The sequence below is a fragment of the Myodes glareolus genome, chromosome 7 (assembly GCF_982192425.1).
Source record: "Myodes glareolus chromosome 7, mMyoGla1.1, whole genome shotgun sequence".
In the NCBI taxonomy this organism is placed as follows: domain Eukaryota; kingdom Metazoa; phylum Chordata; class Mammalia; order Rodentia; family Cricetidae; genus Myodes; species Myodes glareolus.
The window spans coordinates 55,228,829-55,250,795 of record NC_142032.1 but is presented as its reverse complement, the minus strand read 5'-3'; the positions used below and the strand labels follow the sequence as shown (position 1 = coordinate 55,250,795).

At 54.6% G+C, this 21,967-nt stretch overlaps 1 protein-coding gene across 3 annotated transcripts; it reads right to left on the bottom strand.

Moving 5' to 3' along the window:
• Positions 1-443: 443 nt before the first annotated feature.
• Ccdc88b (coiled-coil and HOOK domain protein 88B) lies at positions 444-16,225 on the bottom strand. 3 transcript variants are annotated; one of them, XM_087908168.1, is made up of 27 exons: positions 16,066-16,224; positions 15,665-15,804; positions 15,362-15,476; positions 15,220-15,289; positions 15,071-15,129; positions 14,902-14,985; positions 14,190-14,333; positions 13,897-14,045; positions 13,713-13,794; positions 13,436-13,594; positions 12,775-12,921; positions 12,492-12,600; positions 12,196-12,341; positions 10,952-12,103; positions 6,448-6,575; positions 6,259-6,376; positions 5,921-6,016; positions 5,705-5,845; positions 5,020-5,276; positions 4,574-4,717; positions 4,221-4,407; positions 3,970-4,115; positions 3,674-3,772; positions 3,312-3,478; positions 2,591-2,797; positions 2,382-2,450; positions 444-935 (listed from the first exon to the last, which is right to left on the bottom strand). In XM_087908168.1, the coding sequence occupies exons 1-27, from the start codon at positions 16,123-16,125 to the stop codon at positions 880-882; spliced, it is 4,431 nt and encodes a 1,476-aa protein (XP_087764294.1). In that variant the 5' UTR covers positions 16,126-16,224; the 3' UTR covers positions 444-879. The 3 variants fall into 3 exon arrangements, with proteins under 3 accessions (XP_087764294.1, XP_087764296.1, XP_087764295.1); XM_087908169.1 differs by lacking the exons at positions 444-935; positions 2,382-2,450; positions 3,312-3,478 and having other exon boundaries at positions 2,597-2,797; positions 16,066-16,225; XM_087908170.1 differs by lacking the exons at positions 10,952-12,103; positions 12,196-12,341; positions 12,492-12,600; ... (9 more) ...; positions 15,665-15,804; positions 16,066-16,224 and adding an exon at positions 6,992-7,582.
• Positions 16,226-21,967: the final 5,742 nt, after the last annotated feature.

The window sequence follows — 21,967 nt, the reverse complement described above, 5'->3', positions numbered from 1 at the left end:
GCTAGCTGTGACAGTTTGTCTTCCCAGTCATCATCCTTGGGACTCAGGTCAGAGACATAGCATGACCTCTTAGAAAGCACCCCCTTGTGAGATTGTGGGCTCCCTGAGGCAGAGGCTCAACCCCCAAAGGGGTGGGGAAAAATGAGGAGGTTGGAAGACATAGGGAGAGAAGAGGTGCCCTGAGACACGAGGTCAGGGTCAACCAAGGTCATCGTGTCCCACTTCCCAGATCCCAGGTCCCTTTCATTGTTGAGTGCCAACCCAGACCCTGCCCACCTATCCACCTGGACAGCACATCCAGGTTTTGGCAAGTCCAAGTGGCCACACTATAATTCCTTTTGCTAACTGGTCCAGGCATGGCTCCCTGGCTACAGAAGCCCACCGATAGGAATCACCCAGCACTTCCAGGCTCTCAGAGGCAGCCAGCAGACACAGAGCCCAGATTCAAAGGATTATAGCTTTATTTTCCTCTCCTGCGTGTCCCCAGCAAGGCTTAGATATCAGCCTAGGCTTGTCCCCAGGGAATGGGCCTTGACGTCCCATCTAGAACAGGCAGAGGGCTCTCTTGCCCACTCTTGCCATCCTCCTTCAGCTGGGACATCCCCTAGAGATCGTCTCCTCAATGATGGCTGTGTGACAGAGCAAGAGCCCCGGACATGAGCCACCTGTTGGGACCAGTCATAGTCCCTGCCCACAGACTTGTCCCAGTTCCTTTGCAGGGCCCCAGTACAGGTTGTGGGGGGCCTGGGAGTCCAGGCCTCTCTGTTCAAGGACTCTTCTTGAGGTACCTGGGTACCCTGGCACTTGGGTTGCCTGGGAGACCCACCGATGGTACAATGAGGAGGAGGCTGCACTCCTAAGCCTCCTGTCCTCTCAGCGTTACTGGCTGAGGGAAGGGGTAAGGGGATGTTTCTCCGGTTTCTGCTCCTGGAGGGCTAGAGAGAAAAGTTGGGCTCAGGCTTCCTCTCCAGCAAAGTGGCCCACGGGACCCTGGGCCTTCTGTCCACTGGCTATCCCTCCAGCCCATGCTCAGCTCCTCTCTGAAGCCTGTCCCCAGCCAACTCCCTCCTTCAAACCCCAGCCTGTACACACACACACACACACACACACACACACACACACTTCTTCCCCAGGACTATAGTACTCCTGACATGCTGGGCTGAGCCTCTCCCAGCCCTCACTGTTACATGCCTACATGTGAAAAGCTTGACAGACTTTAAAAACTTAGTATGAAAAAAATAATGGGTGTGGTGATGCACAACTTTTATCCCAGAACTTAGAAAGTTGAGGCAGGAGGATTGCCACACATTTGTGGCCAGCCTGGGCTACACAGTGAGTTCTGAACCATCTTGGGCTATATAAGAAGACTGTGTCAAAAGAACAAAGCAAATAGTAAGGCATAGTCAGGCGCAGGGTAGGTGGAGGCAGGAGAATCAGTTCAAAGCTAACCTAGAAAAGAAAGGAAAGTCTTGAGCTGGACATGGTGGATCATGCCTGTAACCCTGGCGCTCATGGGGCAAAGACAGGCAGATCTTTTCGAGTCTGAGCCTGGCTTCAAACTATGGTCTACATAGTAAGTTCTGGACCAGCCGGGCTGCACAGTGAGACTCTGTCTCAAAAAGTAAAATAATGTTAAAAAGAAAATCTCATTTGTAATTCTTTGTACTGCGTACACATTGAAAGTGGTAATTGTCTAGGCAGACAGAGTTAAATGGGTCATGTCATTAAAAGCCTTGTCCCTGTCTCTCTTTGTTTTCTGCTAAAAAGGAAGAAAAAATACACACGTAGCTCACAACAATGTATTTTTTTTTCCTTAAAGACAGGGTCTTGTCATAGAGTCTAGGTTGGGCTTGACCTTTCAATCCTTCTACCTCAGCCTCCCAACTCCTGGGATGACCGGCATGTGCCACACATGCCCTGTTCACATTGCATCGCTCTCAGTGCAGGCTGTGGGAGACAGTGGTTATGCCCTGTTCACACTGTATTGCTATCAGTGCAGGCTGCGGTAGACAGTGGTTATGCCCTGTTCACACTGTATTGCTATTAGTGCAGGCTGCAGTAGACAGTGGTTATACCCTGTTCACACTGTATTGCTATCAGTGCAGGCTGTGGGAAGACAGTGGTTATGCCCTGTTCACACTGTATTGCTATCAGTGCAGGCTGCGGTAGACAGTGGTTATACCCTGTTCACACTGTATTGCTATCAGGGCAGGCTGTTGTAGACAGTGGGTATTTTCAGGCAGTGTTTGCTGTCTGTCTCCCTACACCAAAATGCTCTCTGCCATATCCCCAGGAGTGTACCATCTGGTGTTTGGTAAGGTATCCTTCCCCATCAGAAGAGAGAATTGGTGATAAGACTTGCCAGCAACCCCCCAACTCACCCTCTCGACTGGCATCTGTTTCATGTTCCGGGAGGGTCTTAATGGAGCCATCCCATTCCACACCAGATCCTGGGAATCAAAAGGTAGCCACTGGGCCATGGTGCCAGGTACACAGGACACAGAGACTAACAGGAATGAATCTCCTCCCCAAAGGGGCTGGGTCCACTGGAGGATGATGGGGGCTCATATTCAGGGACTCTATATCTCACCTTTGCTATGGGCACTGGGTGCCCCCAGGGGGCCTGGCCTGCGCTGTCGGAATCGCTGCCTTGGGGTGTCCCCTGGACTGAATGACTCAGAGCTTCGCCCGACAGGAAACCGGGAGCTGAGTCTCCGCCGCTGCGCACCTGCCAGGGTCTCATCTCCCAAGCAGAGAGAGCTCTGGGCACGGCGCATGGGTGCCGGTGACGAGGACCCTGTGAGAGGCATATGTGGAGGGGTTGGATGTCATCAAAGTACAGGGAGAGGCCAGTCAAACAGAGAGCCAGTGGGTGAAGCTGCACAGGGCAGAAAGAGGAGCAGAGTGTAGGAGAGAAGGGACCTGGCAGAAGAGCCTGGCCAGTGTGTTGCTGGCTCACACAATAGCTCCTGTGTGGCCATGGGCAAGGCACCTCCCCCTATCTGGTCCTCAGGTTCCTTTTGTACCATCAAGGATATGTATGTCCCTTCCCTAATGTGCCCTGCTGCTATGAGGTCTTAGGCTTGGTGTGGGTTGTGTAGAAATGGGGAGGTGGCAATATAAGTAGAAAGGAGGAGGCAGGCAGGGGACTCCGCAGGCCCAGAGAGAGAGCAGTCAACATCATCAAGGCAGGTTGGAGGCAGGTAGCAGGAAAAGTCTCGGAGGCACATGTGCAGGCCAGATAGTAAGGAGATGCCAAGGATGGGAGACATGGGATAGGGGCATCCTGGTCACCAGGCCCTCAAACCCACCTGTCCCATCTGCCTCCCTGCCCTCAGGGAGCTCCGTCTCCAGGGGGCCCCCCAGGCTCTCCGTGCTGCCAGCCCCATCGGCCCCCAGGCGCGGCCCCCCATGGAGGGCCCCCTCCCGCCGGGGCCGAATCAGCCGCTTCACCTTGTCTGCCAGCCAGCTGCCCTTCCTGGGGGCAAGAGGGCATAAGAAGGGATAAGGGAACAGGAGAAGGAGGGAAAGGAGAGTCGTGTCAGGGGATAAAAAGGGCCAGGAAAACCCTCACTAAGACCTGCATCCCAGCCTGGCTTTTAGGGAACGAGGGGTCAGAGGGTAGGACAGGGCAAAGGTTAGCAGGATCCCATTTCAGAAGGTGGGGCCTCACTTGGTGCGGGGCAGGGGCCCAGGTTCCAGGACGCGGTACTGGTCCATGATTTTCTCCACCAGCTTCTGCTTCTCCCTGCGTAAGGCGTTAAGCTGGTCCCTGGTAGGAAGAGAAGAGAATGGGTTCACAGAAATCCCGGCAAAGCCCTGGCAAAACGGGTGTAACCCAGGGCAACCACTTTGCAGATAAAACTCCCCTATGCCTGGGATCTTTTCCTAGGACCTGGGCGGGGTGGAGGTGGTGGGTTTGCTCCCTGAAGGACCAGGGGGCGTGGCCCTGATTCTGCGCATGCTCACAGGTACTCTCGCTGCTCTCGATGCAGGTGGTCGCGACTCTCCAGACTGCGCTCCAGCAGCTCTCGGTTCTCCCGGCTCAGGGCCTGTACCTCAGCTAGCAGCTGCCTGTTCTCTTCCTCCTGGGCGCTGCGAAGCTGGGTCAGCAGCTGCGGGCGGCAGCAGCAAGGCCAGGATGAATACCTGGCTCGAGACTGTCCCAGCTTGGCTTGCCTGCCTTGGCCTCCCTAGGCGGCCCTAACACTGTGTCACACCTCGCACTGTGTTGTCAGCCTACAGGCGCTCAGGTCCAGCTGCTGGTTGGACTCACGCAGCTGCTGGCTCTGCATCTCCAGCTGTGCCCGCTCCAGTTCCAGTCTCGCCAGGCGGCCCCGCAGTTCCCCACGTTCACCCTGGAGCTCCCCTCGCTCGCGAGACACCTCAGCCAGCAGCTTCTGAGCTCTTTAGAAGCAAAGACAACTGCTCTCCAAGAGCCAGGAGGGCCACACCCACGGAGTGGAGACGAAGCAGAACACACAGTGGGCAGTGACTAACCCACCCCAACCCACGTCGCCTGTGGGAATGCTGATATGCGGAGTGGGAGGCAGGCCTAAACCAGAGCTGGTACCTGTCGTGCTCATTCTGAAGTCTCCGCAGCTCCTCCTCCAGGCCCCGCTGCCTTTGCCCATCCTGCATCAGGCGCTCACGCTCAGCCAGTAAGGCCACCTCTTGTGCTTCCACACTGGCCCTCTGGGCCTGTAACTGCTCATGCCTATATGGACAAGGCCCAAAGGGCTGTAGGGGACTTCAGCCTTGGCAAGTAGGCACTGCATTGTGGCGATCAGGAAATCTGACCCCCTAAGCATAAGCACTACACCCCAGCAAAGCCCCCAAAAGCAGAACAGCATGCCAGGTGCTACCGTTCCTAGCCTCAAAGTCGGGGAGCCCACACCCCAAACCGATCAGCAATAGGGTAGATATTCAAAGTATGGAATTACCCCCTGGGTCAAACCTAATGAGGGAGACAGGCAAGTGGCCATGCTAGGGAGAGAAGTGGCACTTGGGGAGTCTTACCGGCCCTGCAGCTCACGATGGGCCAGCTCCAGCGCGCGCATATTGGCCTTGAGATCTCGGTGCCGTACCAGCAGTCCCTCCAGCTCGGTCTCTTGTCTCCGCTGCAGCTGGGCCAGGGCCTCATGGTCTCGAAGCAAAGCCTGCTGCTGCCCACGAGTCTCCTCCTGGGCCCGTTTTGCTGCCCGCACCTCCTCTTCTAGCACCCCCAACTTCCTGTGCAACTCCTGGCCCTGCATCTCCATCATAGACTTTTCAGCCTAGGGTGAAGCAAATGGGCAGAACCAGGGCAGTAGGCACCCGCCCAGAAGAAGTAAGGGGCATAACCTGAGACCAGAGGGCATACGGAGGAAGCAGAGGGACAGCTGAAGAACAGGAAGAGGTTAAATGCGGTAGAGAGGCATCATGGTGGCATGGAAAAGCTGGGCCGTGCAAGAAGCCCGACACAGGGATGGGATCGATGGGTAGACAATAGGAAAGGCAGTGAAGGCTAACAGCTAGGATGGAAGAGAAGGCTGAGAGGGTGAGGTGACGGGGAATGGAAACAGGGACAGATAGGGACAGACTGGGATGGCTGAGGTCAGAGGACAAGTTCTGTGGAAACAGGTGGGGCAGCAGGCTAGAGTACGGGAAAGGGCCCAAAATGACACAAATGGGGAGGGGACGATGGCCCCAGGCTGCCACCCACCTGCAGGCGGCTGCTGTGTTCCTGTGCCCGCTGACTCTGTAGCAGGAGCTCCTGTGCCCGGCCCTGCAGGCTCCCTAGCTGCCCCTCCAGGTGCTGCAGCTGCCCCTGCAGAGCCGCCTTCTCGGCCACCAGTGTGGCATTCTGCCAGAAAAGGGTGTCAGTGGCTAAGTGGCCAGTCCTCCCATCCCCTGGGTAGTCCCCACTCTATCAACTCACACTTCGCTCCACCTCGATGAGCCGGCCACTCTGGGTCTCCACAGTCGGAGGCTCAGCTCTCACCTCTGTCGCCAGCCCCACATGGTACTGTCGCAGCTGCAGGGACATGGATAACAGGTGTCTCGCACTCATAGGGGAGTATTGGAGCCCAAGAAAAAGCAGAGCAGTCACCCCAAGAGGCTCCATCCACTTAAGGAATGGAGGAAGCAGCCCCACCAGCATATGAGCTGAGCAGCTAGCCACCAATTCAGAGGTAAGACCTGAGTCCTGGCAGCCCTGGTTGTCCACTCCCAGGTTGGGGCAAGGGGCTGGCACCTCAGTTCCCAGGACAACCTTACCTGAATCAGCTCCTCCTCCAGCTTCAGGGCTCGGGCCTTGAGCTCCATCAATGCCTCCTCCTTACTGGTTGTCGCTGCCTGCAGCTCAGCTTCCAGTTGCTGCTCCAGGCCCTGGTACCTACCAGGAAAAACCTTGAACACCCAGTCCTCACTTCCCTGTCCCTCCCTGTCCCCAGCCACTGTGCCCACCTCTGGTGCTGGCTCTCCTGTTCTCTAAGGAACTCCTGGCGCTCCAAGGCTGCCTGTTCCAGCTCTCGCTGCAGATGCTCCAGCCGGGCCCCCAGCTCCTGGCCCCGTACCACAGCCTTCTCTAGCTCCTGGGGGCAGGCAGGGCAGGCTCAGCAGGTGGGGATGAAAATGGGGAACACACCTGTCCCCCAGAGACAGAGGAGAGCTAGAGACAGGACTGAGAAGGGGTCCTCCTGTTCTCTGCCTTGCTCTGTTTACCCTGGCAAAGGTCTTTAATCCTTTGGATCTCTGTGTTCCCATCTAGCGGGCATGGTGGTTCACATCTGTAACACCAGCACTCAGGAAGCTGAGGCAGGAAGATGACTGCAAAGTTAAGGCCAGCCTGGGCTACATAATGAGGTCTAGGCTCGATGTGAGATCTTGTATAAAAGACCTGGAAATGGGGTGTGGTGGCATTGCAGAATGGATATGAAAGGCGTGAGCCCCTAACTCTGGTAGGGTGTGGAAGCAGCCCCTGAGATGCACAGTAAGCAAGTGGCTTCACCTCTTTAAGCCCAGAGTTTCTCATGTACTCAGGAGGCTGAGGAGCCCCGCGAGCTGCCACACCAGCCATGTGCAGGGGTTCAATGGAGATAGGCCTGCAGAACACCCTCCACCACAGAGGGCTGGCTACTGAGAGCAGTCAGAATAGGAACTCAGGGTCTCGGGCATAACCACAGCGCAGGGCCACAGAGGTCGGGTCAGGGCTGTGGCATTTGGCAGTTGGGCCACAACATTCCAAGGGAAGGGGAGGGAGGCCAAACCATTCTGACTCCCGGGGACCCTAGAAGATAAAGCTAAACAAAGGTGAGTGTACCGGCCCCTGGCCACACCCGGCCTCTGAAACCAAAACTGCTGTTGAGCCATCGTCCTAGCCTAGCTAACAGCTCTCTACGTCCTCACTGGGCTCTGCAGTTCCCAACAGATGTCGGCATGGTTTCGGGGTGAAAACCCACAATTCAGCCAGGCGGTGGCGGCACACTTCTGTAACCAGCACTCAGGAGGCAGAGGTAGGCGGATCTCTGAGTTCAAAGCCACCCTGGCCTACAGAATGAGTTCCAGGACAGCCAACGCTACACAGAGAAACCCTGTCTTGGGAAAGAAAAAAAAAAGAGGAGGAGAAAATTACAATTCCCATAAGGCCTTGCTGTCTGGCTGGCAACTAGGGCCCTGGTACTGCTAGAGATAAGAGAATTGTAGTGCAGATGAAATGGAGACTAGTGGAGACCAGGGCCCTGCCCACTCCCTGTTCTGGCTATAGCCCCACCAAGTGCCCCTCTGCCCAGTCCGAGAGGCCTCCATGCCCACCTAAAAGCCTCAGGATTACCCCCCCCCCTTTTCTCTCTCTCTCTCTCTCTCTCTCTCTCTCTGCAGCCCTAGCTGTCCTGGAACTAGCTCTTGTAGACCAGGCTGGCCTCAAATTCACAGAGATTCATCTGCCTCTGCCTCCCAAGTGTTGGGAGTAAAGGCGTGTGCCACCACCGCCTGGCACAGGACCCCTTTCCTGTCTGCTTTGCTAGTCAACTCCTTCCGTGCCACATCCAGGCAGTGCCCAGAAGTGTTCCAGTCAGGAAATCATCCCGATTCTCTCCACCCCCAGTCTCTTCCACACTACGTCCTCAGAGTCAGCTCTTCCAGGCCTGCCCTTGCCCTCACTGCCAGCCTATCTACCACCAGTCTGTCTCCCCAAAAAGCAAACGTGTACTAGAAGCCAGACACACCCTAAGCTCTTGCCACACATTGTTTTATGAGAGCCTTTCAGACAGGAAGAGTTTTTGGTTTTCCTCTCGTGTCTGTCTGTCTGTCTGTCTGTCTGTCTGTCTCTCTCTCTCTCTCTCTCTGCCCCCCACCCCTGGTTAACTTTTTTATTCTCCCTCCTTGGTTATCTATTTCTGAGACAGGGTATCTCTATGTATTCCTGTCATTATGAACCAGGCTAACCTTAGACTGGCAGAGATCTGTCTGCCTGCCTCTACCCACCCCCAAGTACTGGGATTAAAGGTGTGCACTACCCCATCTAGCCTCCTCTTTATCCTCAGAGTCTCTGCTACACAGCTCAGGCTGGCCTCTAACTCTCAATCCTCCTGCCTCAGCCTCCCAAGGGCAGGTCTGCAGGCAGGCACCACCACAGGAGGGCCGGGCAGTTTTGTTTCCACTTCAGAGATGAGGAACATGACACTCCGAAGTAACCTGCTCCAAGCCACACAGCTAATGATGGGGGGCTCAGCTGAGACACCATGCAGTTCTTTACTGACAGATCTCCGGGCCCCATCCTACAGTATGTACCCCAGAGAGACCCTCTCTCTTCATTGGCTCATGTGCATCAGTTCTCACTACCCTATGGATCACCCCCATAGCTACCCTGGGCAGTGCTCAACTTGTGTCAACCAGCCCCCCAATCCTGCTCCCTGTCCTCACCACGGGGAGGGGTCCATGCAAGGTGTTTTTTTCTCTGAGCCTCAGTGTCTTGCCTGTGCCCTGGCAAACTCCTCACACTGGGGCACCCAGTTCCCAGCCCACAGCTCCCCCACCCTTGCCATTGCCTCCTGCTGCCCCTGGCTTCGTCTCCCAGTGGGGGATGACCATTTTGGTCTCCAACCTCCAGAGGTACCATTCACTCACAAAAAGCCCCAGCCTCTCCCTCGGCACAGAAGGAAGCTTTCACCACACCCAACAAGAACCCTGCTTAATTCCTCCTCAGCCTCACCTCTCCTGACATCTCTAACTCACATGGGGATCTGCTCCTCCCTGCCTCCTCCGGGAAGCCTTCCCTGGTGTATCCAGCATGGACCCATGGGATCTGCTCCTCCCAGCCTCCTCCGGGAAGCCTTCCCTGGTGTATCCAGCATGGACCCATGGGATCTCCTCCTCCCAGCCTCCTCCGGGAAGCCTTCCCTGGTGTATCCAGTATGGACCCATGGTCCCCTGCACTGTCCTGTCTTCCCCCACCTGGTCATCACTGAGCACATGGCCTGACCTCACGAAGGATGTGAATGGATAAATGAATGAAAGCCTTCCTAGACATTCTCTCCTCTCCATCACTGGCCCTGTGCTCCTGTCTGCCTTACCTGCCATGGCTACCACTGTCATTGCCTCTTAAGGGGCTCAGGTTCCCATCCACCAAGGTGACCCTCCTCAAACTCAACCCCTGAGGCGTCCCGTGCAACTGTGACATTTTCTGGGTCCCCCGGCATCTCCAATGCCCTCCTCAGTACAGCTCTTAGGCTCTCAGCATGAAGTGGAATCCTGGTGACCTTCCCTGGAGGCCCCTCCCACCCAGACGGGCATTCCACACCCTCCTGGGTACTCTGCGGCGCTTCATTTCTAGTAACTGTTTTTGTTTTCTCTCTGGACAGAGTCTCATGTAGCCCAGGCTAGCCTCCAATTCATCATATAGTCAAGGATCTCTGTGCTGCAGCCTAACACAAGTCACTCATCTGAGATCAGGAGCCTCAACGGAGAAAACGCCTCTGTCAGATTGTCTGGAGGAAGTCTGGGAGGCATTTTCTTGGTTAATGATTAATGTGGGAGAACCCAGCCCACTGTGAGTGGTGCCATCCTGGACAGATTGTCCTGAGTTATAGAGAAAGTGAGTAAGCAGCCGGGCAGTGGTGGCGCACGCCTTTAATCCCAGTATTCAGGAGGCAGAGACGGGTGGATCTCTGTGAGTTTGAGGCCAGCCTGGTCTACAGAGGAAGTTCAAGGACAGGCTCCAAAGCTAAAGAGAAACCTGTCCCCCCCTCCAAAAAAAAAGGGAAAAAAAAAGAAAAAAGAGTGAGTAAGTTATGAAGAGAAGCCAATAAGCAGGGCCCTTTCCCAGCCTCAGCTTCATTTAGTTCCTGCCTCCAGGTTCTGGCTTTGAATTTTTGCCCTGACTTTCTACCTAACTTGCTTTTTTTTTTTGGTCATGGTGCTTAACACAGCAACAGAAAAGCAAACTAGAACAAAGGCCTTGAACTTCTAATCCTCCTGCCTCCACATCCTGAGTGTTGAGATGGCACGCATGTGTCACCATGCCTAGTTTACGTGGACCTGAGACTTTGTGCCTGCCAGGCAAGCTCTCTACAAAATGAACCCCATATCCAGCTCCTGAGGAACCACTGTTCGGTCACTTACAGCAGGCCTTGGCCAGGTATAAGCCAAGTGCTTGCCACAATTATCCTGGTCTGCCAAAGACTATGAGGGCTGCAAGGCACAACATCCTTGTTTTATACAGGAGGGGGGGCCAGGGCAAAAGGGCAGAGACTATCACAACTGAGTGCAGGATAGACCGCAGACTGGCTGTGAGTTCCTCCTGTAGTCTACCCCATCAAGGACTGGCCATCAGCTGCATCCTGCAGCATCAAGAGCGGCCTGGACTTCCGACCTTCCATCCCATCTCAGTGCCGTGAAGGAACCCACAATGTACATCCCAGAAACCAGCCCAGCTCCTCATTTCCCTGACCCACTGCCGTACCCAACATACCTCCCTGAGGTCTTGGTTCTCCAGATGCTCCCTCTCCACCTCCTCCAGATGACGACGGACCTGGCTCTCCAGAGTCTGCACCTGCTGCTCAGCGGCCTCAGCTTGAGCCCGCAGCCTGGGCCCCTCACGTTCCCACTGCCTTCGCTCACGGCTTGCAGCTGCTAGTGCCTCTGCCAGTGCCTCCCGTTCTCGAGACGCAGCTTCCAGCTCCAGGCTAGCTGTGTCCAGGGCTTCACGCAGACGGGCCTGCTCCCGGGCCTGGGTCTCTGCCTCCTGGTGTGCCTCTGCCTCTGCTCTGCGTGCTTGGGCCAGCTCCTCAGAGAGGCAGAAGGCCTCTGCACTTCGGGCCTCCAGTCTTTGGGCCTGGGCCTGTAGTTTAGCCTCAAGGTCCACAACCTCCCTTCTTAATTGTGCCACCTCCTCTCTGAGGGCCTGCTCCTCTGGGACAGCACAGACCAGGGTCTCTCCTAGGATTGACTCCTCCCTGAACCAGGCATCGGGAGCCTCTTCTGATGTCTGCGGCGGTTTCTGAGGGACTTGTGAACTGACCAGCCCCTTGGGCCTCTGTCCATGCTCTCCTGTCTCTGCCTGATGCTTGGGCGGTTCTAGCCCCTCCTGATCCAGCGTCTCCTGATCCTTCCGCGGCTCCCGGAGTTTGAACTCTGAAGATCTGGGCCTGCACTGAGGACTCTCCTGTTTCGGGACCTGGGCCTCAGGCACCAGTTCCCCTTGGAGAACCTCCCTGTTTCCAGTCTCCTGCACCTCAGTTCTCATCTCTGGACCCTGTGGTGGGGCCAAGACAATGGGGCCCTGGAGAGAGACTCTGTGGCTGGTCTTCTCCGGAGACCCATGTGTCTCCGCAGTAGGGTCTGATTCTTGAGGAGTTAGGGCTGAGGTCTGGGGATCCTGAGAAATCATCTTAAAAGAACTCTCCATCTCCTCCGGGTGTGAATCAGGCTCCTGGGGACACTCAGGTGATCTTGTGATGTCAGAGTCTGTCGCCGAGGAAGCCGGGTCCAAGGATTCAGAGCCTTCATCTCCCCTCTGACAAGCCCAGTTTTTGAGGTTGTGATCTGGGGTCAGGGGAGTTGAGGAAGCCCCATTGAGCACAGCCAGCACGGAGTCCTTGCTCTGCTCCTCCAGCAGAGGGTGCTGAGGACATATGAGAGAGAGACAGTGTAGGGAGCATTAGGCTAGGGCTCAGGGTGGTAACCAGCAGGGATAAGGATGCTGGAGGGACCTACCTGACTGCCAAGCTGCTCCTGGAGCGCCTGCAGCAGGCCTCGAAGCTCCCGATTCTCCCGCTCCACTGTCCTTAGCCGCCCAGCCTCCGCTTCCCTCACCTCATCGTGCAGTGAAGGTGCTGTTCCGGGTAGGGGGGCTAGGGGGGCTAGGGATGTGGTCATGTCAGGACTCTACCCACCCTCCCTGACTCCCTATCAACGCCTCTCAGACCTAGTAAGGCCATGAAAACAAGTCCTCCCAACTCATAGTCTGCCTCCACCCCAGACCCTCACCCCCACCCCTAGGCCCCACTTACCCTCCCCAGGGGAGCTTGGGGGTGGCTCCAGGCCCCTCTGAAGCTCCAGCTCCAGCTCCACATTTTCCTCCACCAACTGCTCCAGCTGATGCCGCAGAGAGTCCAGCTCCTGCGGTGTGGAGGAATGGGGTCAGGGCAGCCTTCTTCATCTGGCCCAGGCCAAATGTGCAAGTCTTGGTGTCCCAACAAGCACAGAAACCACTTCGAGAAAAGCTGAGCGAGCATCACCGGGGTCATGGGAGAACAGGAACAACGAACAGATGATCGGGTCAACCTAGCTCACCGCATGGGCCTCGCCCAGCCTCGTGCGCAGCAGCAGGTTCTCCCGCTGGGTCTCATGCAGCCTTGCCGAGCGCTCTCGGGCCACCTCCAGCTGTTCCTCCAGCATTGCCTTGGAGGCCTCCAGGGCCCCAGAAAGCACCCGCTCCTCCTGGTAGAAAAGCAGGGAGGATACGTGGTGAGCCGCAATCCCTACGCTCTTCAGCACCTGGCAGTTCCCGATTCCTTCTACAGGGACAGCCTCAGACCCTGCCTCCTTTTCTCTACCTCTTCCCTCCATCTGCAGCTCTCTCCAGAGTCTCCCCAGGTACCCTTCCCAAGCTCCTGACCCACCCTCCCGTACCCCCTCCAGAACTTCCTTCCAAGGCCACATCCCTCCAGACCACACTTATCAGTACCCCTTCCTGTTAGGGTCTCACTGCAGACTCCTCAGCTCTCCCCGCAGCCCCATCCTTCAAAACCTGCCCTTCCATAGTCTCCTCTTCTCCCATCCTAAAGGGTTTGTCTCAGACTCCAACTGCCTTATACTCACCCATTTCTTCCTGCTATCAAGGTCTCCCCAACAAAAGTTGGACCCACTCCTCCCTTGGCCAGTCTCCTCCTGCACGCCCCGCCTCCAGACCACGACCCAGCGTGCTCCGCCCACAGCTCCGCCCCCACCTCACCTCCAGCTGGCCCTTGAAGACTTCGGCTGCCTGCAGCCTCTCACGACAGCGCCGCAGCTCCTCCTGCAGGCGTGGCAGGCGGCCGGCCCGCTCGCGCAGTGCCTCTGCCTCCTCGCGGTAGAGCTCGGCGCGTTTGGCTTGTCCGGACAGTGCCTGGGCCTGATCCAAATGGTGTGAAACTAGGATCAGCCAGCCACGGGACAAAGGGATGAGGGGCAGCTGGGAGAAATGGGACCACGATGGGGAGGGGACAGTAGTGGGGGACATTGGAGCGCACCTCCTGGCGGAGCCTTCGAATTTCAGCCTCCAAGCCCTGCACCTCTGCTTGGGAGTCCAGCAGCAGCTCCGCCTTCTCCTCCCTAAAGGGATGCAGTGATGGAGAGTGTCTGCCAGCCGCAAACCCGCACCTGGGCCCTATCGCGCCCCCAGGTTGACCCCTTCCCCAGCCTACAGACACTCACACCTCCTGCCGCAGTCGTCTCAGCTGGGCCTTGGCGTTGGTCAGCTGCAGAGCCAGATGGTGTGAGGGACCCTCCGCAGAAGCATTAGCAGGAGCTTCTGGCAACAGCAAGCGGGCTGGCTCCCGCTCCAGAAGCAGTTCAGCCAACCGCTGGAGGGAAGGCAAAGGTCAAGAGGCGCCTTCCAAAACCTCTGCACGTAAGCCTTCCAATTCCCACAGAATCACCCGCGGTTATGACTGGCTCCGAACCCCATCCCCCTGCTCAGCTCCGTGTGACTGTTGCCTGTTCCCTACCTGTGCCTCCAGATCACGTTCTCGCACCAGCCTGGACATCGTCCCCATCAGGTTCCGTAACTGCATCTCCAACTCCACAGCCACCAGCTCTCCAGACTCTGGTCCAGCCAGAGCCAGTACTACACCAGCACCAGGCTGGGTCACCTGTGGGCATGGAGAACAATTCATCAGAAGGGTGGTGAGGGTCACTTCAGTGGTCGTGATAGTCCCACATGCCACCCACCACAGTACTGAGAGACCAAGGAGTCAGGCAGACAGACTGGGAGAGGAGCCATGACTAGGTAATAAAGGTGGTGGCAAATTTCCAAACTAGCCATCTTTTCCCTCAACCTCCTGATTTGAGACAAAAGCCTGGCAGTTTTTGCCTCCCACCAGCAGGCCCCTGCTGATTCTGACTCAACAAGTTCAAGGCCTGATCAGGACATGCCACACAACAGTTTCAGACCAGTCAGCTCTCCCATCGGTCTTCAAATGACCAGCCCTAAAATAGGGGAGCAGGACTCCTCAGAGGCTGTAAAGCCCCGGGCTTTGCTCTGTGTGTCCTGCTGCGTGTGTTCGCTCACCCCAATAAATGCCTTTCTTAACTGCGTGAGATTTCTCTGCTGCCACCTGGAGCCCTTCAGATCTTTCCTACCTGTAATTCTTTAACTAGCAGAGAAAACGAACCCAGCCAAGACCCCTAGACGGTATCACTTCTAGACTGCATCAGTACCTCTTGGATTACAGTGGCCAGTTCGCTCTGGACATCAAGACTCAGGCCCCGGATGTGACGGATGAAGAGCTCCCGATGTTCACACTGCGGTAGACAGGAGGACCAAAGCTGGCACACAGGGGGCTTCCTCCCGCCCAAACTCCATTCTGTTCTCCCTTCCCCTCCTCACCTGCACGGAGGCCCCCAACAACAGCCGAAGGATGCCTTCCAACTCGTCCACTGCCTCTTCTGTTGGGCACAAGCCACAAGGGGTTAAGGGGGGGGGGGCACAGGGCAGGGACAGAGGGCAGAAGGCAACACCACCTGAGGAGACAGCACCTGAAAGGGGGTCAAACCCCAGTGTCTGAAGGTCTGGGGGCGGTGACAGGATCAGCAGCTGCAGTTCCTCCTAGAACGGGGCCAACAGTAAGAAAGCCACCTTCACAAGGGCTTGCCTTGTCGGGGCTTCCCAATGCCTTACCTGATAGAAATCTCTCAGTCGCCCCCACAGATGATGGAGGTTCCACATCCGACAGGCTGCAGGACCATCATGGCTCCTGATCACCCGAAGACCTCCTCCTCGGGAACTAGGAGCACTGTGGCCACCCAGGGAACAGGGGTGAGAGGTTGGTTGGAGGACCCACCCACCCCCAAGCCTTACCCTCCACCGTCAGGGTCCTCCCACCATTCCGCAGCCACCTCCCCTCAGACCCGCCTCCCCCCCCCTCAGACCCGCCTCCCCCGCTTCCCTCAGACCCGCCTCCCCCGCCCCCATGTCACTTACATGATGCCCAGCACCCGAAGGAGTAAGGCCCCATCACTCAGCTGCAGGAATCTCTTCTCTGTACAAAGAGGCCCCTTATCCTCCTCCTCTGTCCCCGCTGATTCCTCTGCCTCCCCCACCAGCCCAGCCAGTCCCAGCGCCTGTCGGGCCAAACAGCAGAGGTTGGATGAAGAGGTGGACACTCCCAGCAACCAGTAAATCCATCCTGAGCCCCTCGTCTGCCCCAGCACAGGATCCCTCTCCTCACCAGTGCCCCTGAGTGCCTCTGGTCCCAGATCCTAGACTCTCTCCGCCTCACTCTCCTCCGCCTACTAGACACTACACCCCCCAGCCACCCGCCCCCAGCCCTCAGTCTGTGCTGACACTCACTTCCTCACCCAGCCCTCCCACCTGATCCTCACCCAGGTGGCCAGACTCCCACTCAGGAAGTCTTTGAGTCTAGGCCCCTTGGCCCCCTCCATGTTGGGGGTCAGGGTGTAGTCCCTGTCACGCTGTGGCAGCTACACCTGCTCTGAGAGGAAGAGGAAGTCCCCGGCTGGGGGATCCCAGGGGCCCAGCCACAGACCCTGTACAGCTTCCTTCTTCCGGGGTTCTGCCGGGCTACGTGTCCTGCCTCAGCAGCACACACGCGCACACACACACACACACACACACACACACACACACACACACACACACAGAATCTTCCTGGGTCTCAGATAAGACTAGATGAGGGGAGGCCTTCAGGGTTCCAGACTCCGTGGCAATGATAGCGAGTCCTTTCCTCTCTAGGAGAGAGAGGGTGACCTCAGCCTGGCACTCTGCTCACTAAAGAGGCTCTGGCTTTGTCATGGAGTCTGAGTGTAGTGCCACATCTCCTTCTTCCCTTCAGCCTCATGGCAATTCATCTCAAACCCCGACGCCTGCTGCAGGTGCTGCCTGTCCCGGCCAGCGAGAGTGGACACTGACCCAGCTATACTTAGTATATACTACACTGAGAAATGGCTGTGGACCAGGAGCCTCAGTTGCCAGCCTCAGTTCCCCAAATGCTTTTGTTTTTTTGGGTGTTTTGTTTTGTTTTCTTTTTCAAGACAAGATTTCTCTGTAGCTTTGGAACCTGTCCTGGAACTCGCTCTTGTAGACCAGGCTGGCCTCGAACTCACAGAGATCCACCTGCCTCTGCCTCTCGAGTGCCGGGATTAAAGATGTGCGCCACCACCGCCTGACTGTCCCAGCTGTAAACTTCTTAAAGGGAAGCAACACAACACAGAGATGTGGCTCGCTCGGTCAAGTGCCTGCTCATCATGCACAAGGACCTGAGTTCATCTTATAAACCAGGTGTGGTGATACACGCCTGTAATTCCAGCATGTGGGAGGTGGAGGCAGGAGAATCAGGAGCTCAAGAGCATGCTGGACTACCTACAGTGAATTCTAGACCAGCTAAACCAACTTAGTGAGAGACTGTCTCCCCAAATAATGATGATGCTGGGCCCGGGAGCACGCCTTTAATCCCATCACTTGGGAGGCAGAGGCAGGTGGATCTCTGTGAGTTCAAAGCCTACACAGTGAGTTCCAGGACCATCAGGGCTATTTAAAGAGACCCTGCCTCAAAAATAAATTTAAAATTATGGTGATAATAGTCACACAAAATATGACATTGTAGCCCTACAAAGTGCTTTCCCGGGACAATTGGGGAAGCCCTTCCTGAGGAGGTAGGAGATTTGTGCTGAGTTCACAGCCTACTGAGAGGAAAGATGTTCAAGGAATCAATGCACGAATGCGCGGAGACAGCCAGAGGCAGAGATCAGGAACTACTCATGTCTTGTTTGCCACAGCCGGCATTCTGAAATCAGGTGGCAAGGTGCTGTTGCCCTTCAGCTGGCTTCAGTCCTGACGGAGCTGTCATTGCAGGCACAAGCCCACACTTCCAACATCTCAGCTTCAGCGGTTTCTGGAGAGGAGGTGTGAGCCACTTAGAAGAGGACCCTGAGGCCCTGCAAATGGTGGGAGCGCCCTCGGGAGGGACCTGGCTGATCTGAGTTACTCCCAGCATCCCAACAGAGAAGTCTGGCTCCCAAGCCCCCCCAGCTGGTACGACCTGTTTGAAGTGTAGCTCTATGGAGTATTCTGCATGTCCCCGAGTGGGAAGCAGCCAGGAAACAGACATAAGGACTCACAACAGAAGTGATCGTAGGCCTCTCCTCTCCATGGGAACTCTGCCACTGCGTTCACCCATTCATCTTGATGCTATCATCCTGTGTGCGTGTGCATCAGAATTCTATGTGATGTGAGCCTGCATCTAATCAGGAAGCTGGTCTCCTGGGAAATATAGAAACATCCTAGTGAGGAAGAGCCTGGGGCATGGTTAACTTTCTCCTTAGTGGCATTTTTTTTTACACTTGATGACATCTGATAGTTGATATGATACGAGGTAATAATACCAGCAATGGAGCTGTGGTGGTGCAGGCCTGGAATCCCAGCACTCAGGAGATGGCAGGTCAGCCTCTTCATCTAAGAGCAGGTGAGACAGTTCAGGAGGCCTTGAAGTTCAATTGCCAGGACCTGCACAGTGGGAAAGAACCAGCTCCTGCAAACCATCCTGACCTCCACACTCATGGTGGCATGTGGGCCCCACAAATGTGACCCAAAATTAAAGCAGTAAATACAAATAATGTGAATTATAGCAAACAAGGCTTCACGTGAGCTGGGCATGGTTAATCAGTACTGGACTCTAGCACAAATTCTAATTGGTCTTAATAATAAAAACTTGGAGTCAGCTATCGTGGGTGAAAACTGAAGGATCAGAGAAGCAGGGCAGGAGCCACTAGGTCTTACCTCTACCAATGCTCAGACCGAAGGGGCGGTCCTGTCCTCACACTGCATCCTGACAGATGCTCAGACTACTGCCTCAGACTGCACTGAGCTCCTGTTTCCTCTCCCCTATAGTCCTTTCTCCGCCCAGCCATATCACTCCCATCTCCACCTTGCTAGCTAGCGCTAGCACACTGGGATTAAAGGCGTGGGATCCCAAGTGCTAGAATTACCTTTGTGTGAGCTCTGTTTCTTTTAAACAGGACCAATTTCAGGACCAGAGTGGCCTTGAACTAACAGATTCACCTGCCTCTGCTTTTCAAATCCTGGGATTAAAAGTGTGTGCTACCCTCCCTGGCCTCTGGTGGCTTAGCTCTGTACTCTGATCTTCAGACAAGCTTTATTTGTTAAAACACAAACAAAATATCACTACAGAACACCTCTGTGAAATAAAAACTATGGAATATTTCTCATTTTGCAGAGGGGAAAAAAACCCAAGGCACAGAGGCTTAAGAAACCTGCCTAAGGTCACACAGCTATTAAGTGTGGAATAGGGCAGCAAGGCCAGAGGATAAGGAACTAGGGACGTCAAGGCAAGGCAAGTTGGCGTGACAGGCAGTGGGAAGTCATGCCAGACTAGGAGAGAGGCTTGTTCTTGAAACACGTTCACAATGGGGCTCAGACAAGAAGTTGTTGAATGACCCAGCTGTGCCCTGGGCCTTCCTAGTAACACTATCCAGGGGTTGTTGACTTGAATCTTGTCCCCTCTTGCCTTCTCCAACAATTTTAGTTCAAGGATTCCTAGAGGTATGGCCACACTGGCCGAGAAGGTCCTTCACAGTCAGTCAGAACCAGTGACTGCTGCTCACCTCCACCGAGGCAGAGGGAAGGCCCTGGGTTGCTCAATTCTGAGTCACACCCTTCCTGCGCCCTGAGGCAAGGACCATGTCTGATTGCTCTTACTTCCTTCATTTAGATAAAACTGGCTGTACCTCGGTCTGTCCTCAGACTGCTGAGTCAGGTAAGGCAGGATGGGCAGTGAAGCCCCCAATCCATCAGCACTGACATCCTGTGATTCCCAGGATTAAATACAGAGTGGAATTCATGTCAGGAGGCTGGCCGGGGTCCCTGATTTGAATCTTCCCTCAAACATTTTCATATACATATGCATGATTTTGCTAACCAGTTTTATGCCTATTTGACACCAATTAGAGTCATTTTGGTAACTCAGAAAATATCCCCACTCTACTGGCCTATAGGTAAGCCTCTAGTGCATTTTCTCTATTGATGATTGATGTTGGAGGGCCCAGCCCAGTGTGGGCAGTGCCTCATCTGGGCCTGTGTTCTCTAAGTAGCAGACTGAACAAGCAAGCTGCATCCCTTTATGGCCCCTGTTTCGGGTCCTGCCTCCAAGTCCCTGCCTTGGAATCCTACCCTGACTGCCCTGGATGATGAGCTATAAATGGTAAGATGAAATAAACCCCTTTCTCCCCAGGTTTTGCTTTTGGTAGTGGCGTTTTATCCCAGCCATAGACCCATGCATGAGACAATAATAAATGTTTAAAAAGCAGGGCTTTGGTGGCATCTGACTGGAACTGGAACTTAGAAAGCTGAGGCAGGACTAGAAATTTGTAGCCAATCTTGTAGCAAGCTTTTTGCTGGACTTTTTTTGGGACATGGAGACTTATTATTAATTATGAAAGCTTGACCTTTGGCTTAGGCTTGTTCCCAACGAGCTCTTATAACTTAACCTGCTTTTATTAATCTACCTTCTGTCGCATGACTTTTTACCTCCCTCTCATTCTGTACATCTCACTTCCTCCATGTCTCGGAGCTGGCTTCTCTAGTGCGCCTAGATTCGTCTTGAGTTCCGCCTATTCTCTCCTGCCTAGCTACTGGCCATTCAGCTCCTTATTAATCACAGCTCCTAATTAAATCAGTGACACATCTTCACACAGTGGGAAAAAAATATTCTGAAACACAATCTGGACTACATAGCAGGACCCTGTCAAAATAAATAGATAAATAAAAAGACATAGTGGCTCAGTTGTCCCAGGACTTTGGACAACTGAGTCTGGAAGTTTATCGTAAGTCAGAGGCCAGTCTGAGCAGGCTAAGCAATAAGGTCCAGCACTGCCGAGGCTAGGGTGCATAGAGGCAGGTAGATCTCTGAGTTCAAGGCCAGCCTGGTCTACAAAGTGAGTTTCAGGACAATCAGGGCTACACAGAGGAAACCCTATCTTGAAAATAAAAGAAAGACAAAGAGAAACTCAAATGTCTATCATCCATCACTCCCACTGCCCTAGCTAGAGATAGTCACTGGTACACTTTTGTCTGCTTTCTGAGGACCTCAGAGGCCATGCACAAGTGGCCGTGTGCCTTCTGATTTGCTTCACAATACTTTACAGTCTTGTTTCTCTGGTGGTGCTGGGAGGTGGCCATGGCGTCACACATGCTAAGCACATAGTAGCACAGAATTACAGTCTGAGCTGCAGTCCCAGGCAGCTAAGATCTATTGTCTTTTTGTTCAGGGAGCCAGGCATGGTGGAGCCTTGCAGGCTGATCTTCACTTTCTACCGTCTTTGAGATGGGGCCTCATTTCTGAATGGTGTGCCAGGGTATGTGGCCCATAGCTTCCAGAGAGTCTCCTGCGTCAGCCTTCCATCTCCTCAGAACTCCAGGACTGCAGATGCACAGGCCCCACATCTGGTCATTACATGGGCTCTGGTGATTCAAACTAATTCTCAAACTCGTTTGATTGGCTGGCCTGGAATTTACCACATAGCCCAGGCTAGCCTCAAACTTGTGATGTCTTGAGACTCAGACTTTCCAAGCACCAGGATTACAGGTATGAACCACTATGACGTTTTGTTTGTTTGTTTGTTTGTTTGTCAAAGTACCACTTATATCGTCCAGATTGACTGCAAATTTGCAGTCTTCCTGTCTCATTTTTCCAGATTCGGATCACAGGCACAGGTCACTAAAGCCCTGGTTTTTTGGGGGTTTTTGTTTGTTTGTTTATTTTGTTTTGTTTTTAACACTTTTTAGCCCAACCCAGACTTGACATTTTAAGAACTCACAGCTCTGGGCTTCTGCTATCTCTTCTCCACTTAGTCTCCTGCTTTTGTGTGTATGTTTTTCAAGACAGGGTTTCTCTGTGTAGCCTTGGCTGTCCTGGACCTTGCTCTGTAGACCAGACTGGCTTCGTTCGTCTCCCACTGATGTATGTTGGACACACTTGCATCTTGTACTATGAACGACAGCGGCACAAGAACCGGCTTTCTCAGAGGTCTTTCTTGATCAGCTCCTTTTCAATGAAATTAACTCCTCAGTTCAGCATGGGGGCTCACACCTGTAACCCCACCATTCAGGAGGCCAAGAGAATGGTAAGTTTAAGACTAGCCTTGGCTACATACAAAACTTACCTTTAAAAAAATCTATTGGGGGCTGGAGAGATGGCTCAGCGGTTAAGAGCATTGCCCGTTCTTCCAAAGGTCCTGAGTTCAATTCCCA

Coding starts and splice junctions, on each gene's coding strand:
- Ccdc88b (XM_087908168.1), bottom strand. CDS start 16,125: ATGGAGGGGGCCAAGGGGCCTAGACTCAAAGACTTCCTGAGTGGGAGT. Junction 14,334..14,901: donor TGGCCACTGTAATCCAAGAG/GTACTGATGCAG, acceptor CCATGCCCACAG/GTGACCCAGCCTGGTGCTGG. Junction 12,342..12,491: donor CCCAAGCTCCCCTGGGGAGG/GTAAGTGGGGCC, acceptor CCACATCCCTAG/CCCCCCTAGCCCCCCTACCC.